At 35.2% G+C, this 12408-nt stretch overlaps 1 protein-coding gene across 1 annotated transcript in view; it reads left to right on the top strand.

Moving 5' to 3' along the window:
* The window catches only part of SPATA17 (spermatogenesis associated 17), an 80013-nt gene that overhangs the window by 41952 nt on the left and 25653 nt on the right, over positions 1-12408 (top strand). The window contains exons 7-8 of the mRNA XM_026048418.1: positions 6461-6664; positions 11819-11967. Of these exons, the coding sequence (XP_025904203.1) occupies positions 6461-6664; positions 11819-11967 (353 nt within the window). The remainder of the gene's footprint in view (positions 1-6460; positions 6665-11818; positions 11968-12408) is intronic.

Here is a 12408-nt window from a genome sequence, read left to right as displayed (position 1 = left end):
AGTGGCATCATTTAAGCAAGGTTTTTCCTTCAGAATCATTAATGTTTTAAAGTATTTCTTTTACCTCCTAGAGAAAATATATCTGGGGATTAACAAGATTGTTCACTGGAATACATGTGGAAGCATAACTGCAGTAGCTGAGAAATGATCATGTTTCCTTTAGTTCTCAGCAAGAGTAATTGAATGTTGAATATCTTACTAAACGCTGGACTGTGACAGTGTGTTAACACTCCGACTATCTCCTAACAGCAGGGCAATTATTTGCTGAGTGGGATTTTTATAAATCCCCTGGCAGTAGTATGTCCTGATAATTATGATGAAGTGCACTGGTCAGTGTTGATTCAGCAATCCCATCTCTAGCAAATATTTCATTCACAGCTCTCCTTCATGCTTTTACTTTTATGGCTTTTAAAGATCTCTTCTGTCTTCTTTCGGCTTACTTAGATTTCTTTTTCTTTCTTTTTTTTTTTCCTGCAAATTACAATGGAGGAAAAAATATTTTCAAGTCGAATACTTATTTTGTTGGCTTCTTTTCCTTCCTCAAAATAGGCTATAATTTACAAAATGTTTTGAAGAAAAAGTCATTTAAATCCTCATTAAAAGAGCAGATTGAGAAAATATAACTTTATTTAGGTTCATACTGTGGTAATCACTTACTAAGACTTGCACCCTCAAAGCCATTATTTGCAACATTAAATGGCTGTTAAAAGAAACATATACTCAGACTTTCAGGCAGAATATTCAAAACAGAGCATAGCTTTGTTACAGTTTAGTTGAATTACAGTAAAACTCATTTTAAAGATATGAGGATGCACATCTTATTGACTTCCTGCCTACATTTTATCCTAAGTTCAATTTTATTGATTTTTAATTTTGCATGTGTGTAAATATTTACAGTATAGCAGCTCCACTTATCTGTTAGGGCATATTTTGTTATTTAGAACCTTGGATATAGCTTTTTAATAACTTAAGGTTATGAAATAAGATTACAACATAAATAAAATTTCCAGCATCTAAAACTGCTCATGTGTTATTATACCACTCATGGTCACCAATCCTGACTGAGGAACTATTCAGCCTAGGCAAGAAAGCCTTGTCTCTTTCTTTTCTAACTGCACCTATTTTTCTTTCTTTCTTTCTTACTTTCTGTTTCCTTTTCTCTTCCTTTCTTCATGGTTTTAAGGTAAAGCTCATATATCACTATTTTATTGTATTCTGAATCAATTAACTCTTTGTCTTCTCATGGAAATTACATACAGGAAAAGGCAAAAATGGATATTCTACAGCATAGACTAAATTTAGGATTAGAGATGGAAGTGMTACTGAAAACAAAGATCAGATCAGAATTCTTTTATTAGATAAAATTCTTTCCATTTCTGTTTGTTTTCTTATAATTTTTTTGTTCTTTCTTTAGATGCAAAATTAATTATAAAGATACAAAAATGATTAGGAGGAAAGAGAAAGACAGAGTGTTAGAAATGCAAAATGATTCAAAATATTAATGTAATGCTAAGGATGACTGGGTAACAAATGGTACATTTGCTAGTATGCTTGACCTGACACAATTAATATTCCAGGTCATGCTTGGGTTTCCATGATGGAAGGTTTGAGGCAGAGAATTCTAGGGGAAAAATATATCTATTGTATAACTCATTTCTCTCTTTTTATTTTCCCTGACGAGTCAGAACCATAATCTTAAAAAAAAAAAAAAAAAAAAAAATCTGTGCTTTCACAGCTCATTTGCCATATTCACCACTGGGCCGCCGTTCAGCAGAAGGGCCCGATATAAGGAGGTCAGTAAGAAGCTATTAGCAGAGCCACCTCCTGAGATTTCTTTGGTCTTATTGAGTTGGAAGTTAGCATGACAGTACTGCAAATAACTCAGTTGTAGGTTTTTTAACAGTTAGCAGAGATTTCCCCATAGTGTTTGTCACTTTTGAAAATCATTCCTGGAAATGAGGTCCCAGAAAGCTGGCTTTGACAGAGGCCCTTCTTAGTAGTGAAGAACATGTGTACAGAAAAATGTATCGTTCTCCCTACAGACGAGAAGTATTTTCTATAACCTATAGTAATATTTTGGAGGGTAATATTTTCTTATTCTACGGACTCTTTCTCTAAATGTTGGTAAAATATTGGAGTCCTTGCGGGTGATTTGTCAAGATAGTCACTTTTCTACTGCTGAAAAACAGCAGCAACTATAATGGCTTTGTAGTTGAGCAACTATTATATTAAAGTGTGTGTGGGGGGAATAATGCTTTTAACATATTGTGCTGGTCTCAAGAAAATGTACGCATTTCTTAAGTACCAAAGCCTTTGATTCTCCAGATTCTTTGAGCTGTATAGTCTCCCTGTAGAGGATACATACATACATACATAGTAGGGCATACATCTGCAAACAGCATTCAGTGCATATGAAAGAATTTGCAGAAATATTTTTGCAGAGATATTTTAAAATGAATGGAAGCAATTTTGCTAGGGATGGGTCTGAACTGCAAAGCAGAATCAGACTCATCTACTCTTCTGTCTTACCAAACTTTCACATTTTTCAATCTGGGCTTAAAACCTTGCCACAAACCTTGGGGAGTTTAGAGAAAATTAGTATTAATTTTATCAATCTAGATTGCTCTGCTATCTGTCTGTTTGAATACTTAAACATATATAATTAAAAAGTAGAGCAATTAACAAGGATTGCTTGAAAAATGATTACTTAAAAATGCACTTGATAATTAATTTTGACCCAAATCTAACAAAGAGATTCAACTGCAGAAGCAGCAACTTCCTGCATAATGTCCAGCTGACCTCACTAGTACTCGAGGTCTCTTTTTATAGTCGAGCACATTACTTTTATGTATTTAACCTGACAGTATGGGAAACAGAACAAAATRGTTCTTTATTAAGGCATATTTTGAGCAGTAATAACTTGAAATACACAGAATCACAGTGCTGCCGAGTTCATTATGGCTAATTTTGGTGTTATTGAAAGTGATAACCAGTCCTGTTTGTGCACATAGAGATAGATACTCAGCTGCATTTCACACTGTTTGAACCCTATTCTCTCTGCTCCCAAACCGTTAAAAAAAGGAAATCCCAAGGGGGACAGACATTTTTTTTTCTCGATATAGCTTAAAAAATRCAGTTTCAGAAAGTCATTATGCTCATGGGGCCATTTATATTTCTCTAAATATGAAATAGCAGAACCAACACCATGTGTTGGAGCCCAGGAAACAGACCATTTAAAATTATATAATTTTTGGCAGGAAATATGAAAGTTTGAAATTTTTCATCTTTTTTTATTTTAGAAAATAAAGAGCAAATTATAATAAAATAGATTGAAATAATCTACATTGTCTTATCTTAAAAGTCCTAACCAGTTTGGTCCTTATAATTTTTTCACTAAAACTTAGAAAATGGTGAACATTTTTGGGCAGATGAAGCCCTAATCTGAATTTGCTACTGATGAACACATATATGCCTGTCATCGTTGGAGAGTCATTATTGAGCCTTAGTGGTTTATTCCAGACCACCCTGATTATCTGTGGTGAATGTGGAAATGTTTTTCTTCTGAAAAACTTTATTTTCAATGATATTATTATTTTCTATAAAATTTGATGAGTTTCATAGACATACAGTCAGAAAGTGATATCTTCTTGAGCTTAGGGAGCTCTACAGTCATGACACAGCTGAAACGTGTCATCTCCACATTAAATAGGACACAGCAAATGAAGACAGATGGCCCAGGCTGTAGGAACTGGTGGAAAGATAAAGCAAAAATACAATGAGAGTTTAGTATAARCAGGTCACAGACAAACACTGTTCTAATTTACTGTCAGCAACTGTSTTGAGTGAAGGCAAAAATGACCAGTATGGAGGCAAATCGTGTTGCACGGGTGAGATGAGTGGGTAAAGAGACATAAAGCCTGTGGCCCAGAGTTGCTTTGTATAGCTGCATGTGGAACCCAACTAATAGGGAAGAGCTTGTCTGGGGCATCTTGTGCAACAGGTTCTTATTAACTACATAGCAAACCTTTAGTGGAGACAATGTGGAACTTGAGCTGATGTCGCAACTGTAGATCACGGGATGTCTGCGAGCAAAAATATAGAGGACTGTTACAGAATTACAAAATCACAGAATGGTTGAGACTGCAAGGGACCTCTAGAGATCACCTAGTCCAAACCCCCTGCTCCAGCAGGGACACCTAGAGCACATGACAGAGGGTCACAACCACACAGGCTGGGAAGATCTCCAGAGAAGGAGACTCCACAACCTCCCTGGGCAGCCTCTTCCAAGGCTCTGTCGCCCTCAAAGGAAAGAAGCTCTTCCTCACATGGAGATGCAACTTTCCGTGTTTCAATTTGTACCCATTASCCCTTGTCCTGTCACTGGCCAACACCATTGAGAAATTTGTAACAGTGCAGTGAATGAAAACAATTATTAACACCATGAAAAGTATCTGTAACTTTATGAGTTGTTTTTGTGAAGAAGAGCCAGATTTGCAGAATCAAATTTTAAGATGCAGATGAATTCTACAGATCACACAGATGGCCTTGCAATTTTGCATACACTCCACTGACCCTGCTTGCCTGCTATTCAAAGCCTGGATCTCTGCCATTTTAGTTTGGCATCCTATAGAGCTGAAGAAGCAGTCAGTGGTTGTTTGGCATAAAAATGTTCCTGCCACGTATCTCTATTCATGTCCTCTTTCCTAACACACATTTACACCGATAGTAGAGTGGAACAGTTTGTAGGGTTTCTGCTAAAAGGAAAACATGTAGCTCAGACTCTAAATAAATTGTCGTTAGGTCCAGATCATTACAGAGTTGAAGAATTTAGTCCACAAAATTTACCAACAGTATTTTGAATAAGCTCCCGTCTCTGGCTATCTTCGTCCATTAAACAATAACTTTTATATGGGCCTTATTTAACTTTTTTGACACCAGGAGTTGAAATTTCCCCATAGGATACGCTAATGAAAAATGCATTAGAGCTAATTGGGGAGCATTCAATCCTCTCAGCCCCAAGAGGTTAATACTTTATGAGGAAGCTGATGCTCTACTTAGTTTTCTCAGGGGTCCTTAGTAGTGAGCCAGAAGAGAAATGCAAGATTATAAACATTTACTCTTTTCCTAACCTTTCCCACACCTTGAAATTAATATCTTTTTCTATTGCCATTCAGTAGTTCTTAAGAATTAAAAATATGATAAAAGCAAAATGCAATATATTCTAACTGAACAGATATAGTCTAAAAACCTTGGGAGTACTCCAAGTACATTGTACTGGAAAATATCCTTAAAGCAATTCAAGATTTTTGAATTATTTTTTACCAGATATATTTGAAGTAAATATCAACTGATTTATTGAAGATGTGGTGGCTTTGTACAATATGATACAGTAATTCTGATGTTTAGCACATAAATCAGTATTTATTAAACCAGAATGAATATCTAACTGTTCATAATTTATCCAGTAAACTCCCATAAGTCTATCTGTGAATAATTTTTATGCAGATGATAAAATACCTGCATGTGTTGCTGTTCAGAATGTTTTGGGAATTATCTATTGCAAAATTTTGACTTCCTAGATATTCACAGATTGTTAATGGCAGAAATTCCTAGCTAAGGATTTGAAATCTGTGCTTTACATTAGTAAATGTTATGTTATATAGAAATATTACAATAGTGAAGCATACTGTTTCTGTATCCTTAAAAGTATGGAATGTAAACTTCACCATGAAGCTTGTGAAATTTTTGATTCAATTCTTAATTGAGAATTTAGAATCTTTTTTTTTTTTTTGGTGAGTTTTATACTAGTAAATCTAAATATATTTGAATAATTAAATGAAATTAATGTGAGCCTTTTCCAGGAAAACAAGCAATTTCTGATTTTTAGTATTCAGTAATCAATCAGTTTTAATTCTAAAAATACTGTAATTGTACTGTGGACATTATCTTGAGGTACAGTTTAAAGGGACAAGATTTATCTGTTTACTTGTATAAACATTTTTTTTATTATTATTTGGACATAACATTTTTTTTTTTTTTTTTWATTCCTATGGTGCATATAATCCTTCAAACTTTAAACATCAACAAAAACAAACATAGAACTTTTAGTTTAACACTACAGCCAAATTTGTATACATTTAGTAATTTTTAAGGAAAAACTAGTATGTTTGTTTGACCACCACAGAGGAAGATGAAATACTGAATATGCCTGAAAGTAAAGATGGATTTGAGAAACATGAAGCTCAGCTGTATAACTCTTGTTTCCATAAAAAAAACTATTCCCATTCCAAGGGCTGAAATGTCTATTATACCTCAGATTTTCATACTTAAACTCTTTGGCAAACATAATGGAGTTTAATCTGGAGATCTATCCCGTGTCAGTAGTCATCAGAAACTTTTTGTGAAAGTGTTGTGTATTTTTTATTTGTTGAATTCAAAGATGACCCCACGTTCTCTTCAGATTGCAGGTGTCTACAACTCCCCTTTCAGAAAATGTCCGCATCCAATGGAGCTCCTGTTACGGAAGTCAAAGCCACTGAGCCACAGGAAGCAGCCACCAAAGAGGCCCCTCACATGGGAGCTCTGTGACCCCTCACTCACTGCAGGGTCTCTGACTTTCCCTGCAGCAGAACCTCTGCCACCTATTCGCATCCAGAAACCTCAGGTAATTGTAACATTTCTCAGGGTCTTGTAGGCAGCTTTTATTTATAGTATTAATTCTTGCATAGTATTAATGCTTGCACTTGGGATGTAACATCTCTGAAACAGATTTCTTTGAAAGAAAAGAAAACCTAGGAGGTAGATAAAAGCAATGAAATATGATTTCTTATGATTTCTTAGACTTTACTTTGGTCCTTTGTTAAAAGAATAGCATTTCAGAGATGTCAAAGGGAAGATATGATATAACTGAAATTTTTATTGTGACTCATTGGAGGTAGAATTCTGAAATTACAATTTTAAATTATTAAAACTTAAAATATTAGAAATGGAGAATGGTAAGACAAGATAACCAGCTTAAATATTTTTTTTTCTCCTTTTAAGAATGCTTTTCATATGAAGGTAGAAGACAGCCTCTCAAAATAGTTTCTGATATTTTGCAGATCCTACCACGTATCAGTTTTAATTACAAAAGTTTCTACATGTTCTGCATGATTCACCAATTGTCCAGCTTCCCAGCTTATCTATCATGGCCTCAATTTTAATTTCAGTTGATGCCAACATATGTTGCAGACAGCTTTTTTTCTCTTCTATGAAGTAATGGATGTCTCTGAGATGATGCATCAATGTCCCACAAGATGACAACACACTTTTCACAGCCTTATTATCTAAACTTGCTGGTAATAGGCAAAAAAAAACACAGCAGATAGATCTTTGAGACCTGTATGTTACCAATAACAGTAAGAATAGAAATATAGTTGTTCAGGAATATAGTTTTTCAGGAATACACTTTTTGCCAGCAAACACCTGATATACTTCCTGTGGGTTTAAAAATGTTAGATTTTCCCCTGTCTTCTGCAGATTTTTTTTCAGATTGACAAATTTAGTGAACTTCTACTTACCTCACACTTTACCACACTGTTAGAGCCTGTTTACCTTTGAATGACCATGGTGTCTCCAGAACCACTCACACCTTTATTTTTTTTTTTCCATAATTCTCTTCGGTATTTTGGTTRGAAAGAAAGTGCTTATAAATGAGTGCTTCTAAGAGACTTCCAATGAAGCTTTGTTTAGCATCAGAAATCAAACAACTACTCAACTAAAAAATGTATCATGTATGTTCGTAGGTATTTTACTCTACTGAAGGGATATAGCCTTTCCCATTGGTTTAAGACAGACCTTGGTAGAGGTGATATATACCGTCTTAAGTCAAAACCACTTCTGGGTTCAAACCATGTGCAGCCATGTCTCCTGCAACAATATGCCTGTGGCTGTGACTTATTGACTGCATCCATGCTACTCTGCAGCAAGCAGACTTGAGCTCTCTGGCTAACCCTCACAGAACGGGTTCTTCTCACCTCTACATCATGCCTTAGTGTAGCAGGCTGAGGATGTCCTCGTGGGGTAAGCAAAGGCAGGAGTGGCTGGGTTAAAGCACAAGGAGCAGAAGCAGGTCTGAAAGCATGGCTGGAGATGTCTGGAGACACAGAGGTGAGCCAGCCTGGATCCATGCTGCTTGTAACCGTGAGGAGCAATTTCAAGACACTGTTCTGTCCTTCATTGCTGCTCTGTCCCACCTTGACMGTGGAGCTTCCTCATCTAATGATTACATCCAAAACAAAATGTGAGCCAGCAGAGAGAGTACAGGTGATCAGTGAGTTTGGAGTTGAATATAAATTCAAAACCAAATAAACATGACATTATAGTCTTACCTATGACCATCTTTCAGTGGGATGTGACTGAATGCTATGTAGGTTTTTCAGGACAAAGATTAATATATTGCTTAGTGTGCATGATACATAAATCATGCTTTTAAACAAAGAGGAGATTTTTTTCCAATGCRCTCTTGCGAGGGCACTTTACTGTAAATAAAGTATCTTACCAACTTCTGTCCTGATTTGTAATATTTTGTAGAACTTTCTAGGTTTAGACACACACAGAGCAGTCATAGACAGATAGAGCAAACCTTTAGAGCAAACCAGAAGAGTTCTGTTTATTTTCCCCACCTCAAAGAGGGAATTTGCTATATAATACTTTAATCCTTTCAGCACCCTGGGATATACACTGTGGGGTAAGTTTTCAAAGCACAGTGCGTGGATTTAGCCGTGCGACTCTTATTGATGTTAATGGGAGTCACACGGCTAAATCCCTGCACAACACTTGGACAATTTAGGGTTGTATGTCTAAGAAAAGGACACTGGCTTGAGCTGATGAAACAGCTGGAAATGAAAACCCATCAGAATGTATCAGACTGAAAGTTGTCTGGTGTGACAGTAAGGAATTTAATTACTAGCTATTCTTGTGTCCTAGTTCTCTGTGGTAGCACTTTTTGGCTCCAAGCTTCTTCTTTTTCTGATATATATCAGATCCCATGCAAGTCACTGGTTACTTTGCCGTTTGTTCAGATACCTACAAATATCCACCAACTATCTACAGATTTCCGTTTTCTATAGGGATATTTATTTTAAATGAGAATGTGAATTATATAAGAAATTATATATAAGAATTATATGTAAGAAAACAAGGGTTAGCTTGCAGTTTAGCATTTTATAGGTTAGGTCTGTGTATATAAAATAGTGTATTTAAACACAAAGTTTTGATGTTTCTGACATATCTGTTRAATCTATCATTTTTATTACCAAATTAACTAGACTGTAATTCTAGATGGAAGCACAGATATGCTAAAATTAGTAATCTGTTCTTTCGAAAACATTAATAACARAAAACATATTTCTATCTTCAGGGTTTTTTTTGCACGTCGTTGGCTATCATGGAATGGGGACAGTGAAGTAATGAGTTTTCATGTAGATTATAATTTTCGACACAAGTTTCTAATTTTATGATACAGTAGTAAGAATATCTGTGGATCTAGCAACCCTTTTATCTGGGAAGCTGACTGGCAACAGGAAGATTTATGCTATTCAGCACAAATTTTAAAATAGAACATGAGAGAGTTGCTTTCAGAAAGAAAACTGTTGGTCAACTTCCTTCTCTACCTAGCTTGATCTCCACAGGGAGATTTATTTCTTGAAGCAGGATGCCTGAAATGCTTCTAGACACTACCACAATAAAAATGTTTGTAAACACCATTCTGCCACAGGTTACACGACCGTTGAAGCTAATCCTGCAAACTGGAAATAGGCAAATGGATTTTTTGGAGGTCTTGTCAGGTTAGATACATTCCTGAGGTGCCTGTTGCAGGGGAAGACTTCTTCAAATGTGTTTCAGAGAAAGGGGAAAATCTGCAGGGAAGATTTAGAATTACCCTCTTTTTTACAATATACCCTGATTTCATTAATGATGACACAGCCTTACTTGGGAGACCTTTGCATAGTTATACTCTTTCCATTCCTTCCCATTAGAATCGCTGCACTCTATTAATTTTATTTGAATTACAAATTGACAAAGGGGTAGAAGATTTTAGGAATTAAAGCTAGAAAAAAGAAATACTTGGATATCTTATGTGAGACTTTGCTGGGTGGAATATGAGTTTTATGATGAAGAAAATATACAGTATTATAAAAGACAATTTTCTAAAATCAAACATATATTTATGTAGATATTATTGGATAGAAGAACGTTTCTTCCTCCTTTCCTTTGCATATCCATCTCATGAAAATATCTTGCAATATAATCAAATAATATAATCAAATTCCAACTTCTTTCTCATAACTTGGTCAGTAGATTATATATCACCAYTGTTTACCAATTTTTATAACCTGTTCTTTTACTGTTTTTTTCTCTAATAAGTTATAACACTTTTCATTCTGCTTTTAAAGGTGTATTATGACCGTTTTAAATTAATGTACTTTTCTGGAGATTTTGAAAAAAGTGAATGCAAGGAAACACCTGCGAGAARTGCAAAGACTATGCTTATCTGCTTATTAGAATCTTTAAACAGATCTTCAAATCATAGTGCTGTGCCTTTAAAAAGCAAAGTTCCAATAAAAATCCATTAACTGCTTTCAAATATAGCAATCCTCCTGTCCAGCTGTGAAAAGTACTAGATGATACTTATTTGCCATTTGTGTTATTTACGGTCCATGACTTTTATGGTAACTGGTTCCTATTATTGGTTTCTATTAATGTAAAACATAAGTGAACATAAATGAGGCGTGAATCATTTCTTTTTATTAGCCCCACAGTCTTCACTCAGTGCTTGCAGTAACTCCAGCTGTGACTTGTTAGTGATAACCTATTCAAAGAAGGATATCTTTTAAGAATAAAGGCCATCATTAGGATTCTTTGCTCATATTTTTGAAGGTTTCAGCAGGATCAACAATGCAAAAATAAAATAAAAATTATTAGCAACATTGCTAAGTCAAGAGTTGTTACTAAATTGTCCAGAGCTTAATATGGTACTAATTGCGCTCCAGGTGACTTCATACTAGTTAGTATCAAAAGCAAAGATGTGCAATACATTACCTGACAGTTCAGAAAAGGACTTTCTGCTGCTACTTATATGTGTCATTAAGTAGTAGATACAGATATAGTCACTTATTGAACAATTTAGTGTGAAAATGTGGATGTATTATTGTCAAAAAAGTATAAGCTTTCAAGGTACTCCATAAGAATAATGAAATTAATGTAATTAGACTCTTAAAACTTGGTCTCTACATGTACAATATTGCAGTCATTGGGTTAAGTTGTATTAAAAGAAGGCTTAAGTTATGCATTGAATTCTCTTCCAGATATGTTTTTAGTTAAAATTAAAAAGATTTCTTTTTTTTTAATTTAAAAGGTTATCAATGTAGAAGAAATGACTTGAGGTATTTTGATACCTAGATGCAGGTGATACTTGTCTATCAGGTTTTTTCATTAATATTTTTTCCATGGAAAAAATATGATGTCCTGATCAGTTCTAACAATGCTTTCTTTTGAAATGGTAGATGTTTCCTACTTATTAAATAATATATCTAGTTAAATAAATCCACAGTGCACATTTCTCCTTCGCTGAATAGGGCTTTAGTCCGTGTTATCAGCCTTTGTGTTATCTGTAACTCTCCATCAGAATGAACTGCTTTAATTATTTTGGAAGAAAAATCTTACAACACTTCCCAGAAACTCYGTGTCATCATCAGCGGTGTGTCATGAATAAAGGAGGGAAAGAAAAGAGCTCTAACCCCACAATAAAATATGTACATCATCCTGTACCTTCCAGGGGCCTTTCCGTGATCCCGCTGAAGTTTTGCGGCAGCGCTACAAGCCTTTGGAACCAACCTTGCGAGTGGCAGCATCAATCAATTCAATGGAGAGGGCTAGAGAGGAAATCAAGAGAGAGGAATGGAGAAACCGTATACATGACAATGAGTAAGTTCTTTGTTTTATCTTACATTGATATGAATTTTTTTTTCTCTCTTGCTTTGAGAAACCTTTCATGCTTGACAAAATGAAATGTCAAACCTGACAGCTTACTAGCAAACATTTGGTGTACATACCTCTAAATTCTGTGTCTTTAGATTATAAACTGTTCAGGGCAGAGACCCTGTCTTGTAATTGTATGACATGTGCCATCCATTTCTATGGAACTATAGAAGAACTTTCAATAATAATAATAGGTGATGCAACAGATGGACTTAATGGGAAATGAGCAAACAAAGGCAAAAATAGAGAACCTTTTTCCCACATGCACCTTGCAAAGGTACTGGTTCATCCTTTGTTTTCAGAGAGCTTAAAGATTATGGGAGAAAAGTTGGTGTTGCATGCCAATGAGGCTTGCAGTCTCTCCCGGTAGACAACCACAGCTTCCTT

Source organism: Nothoprocta perdicaria, unplaced genomic scaffold (assembly GCF_003342845.1).
Source record: "Nothoprocta perdicaria isolate Ctin4 unplaced genomic scaffold, notPer1 scaffold_54, whole genome shotgun sequence".
Taxonomy (NCBI): Eukaryota; Metazoa; Chordata; class Aves; order Tinamiformes; family Tinamidae; genus Nothoprocta; species Nothoprocta perdicaria.
This window is presented reverse-complemented; position numbering and strand designations above follow the sequence as displayed.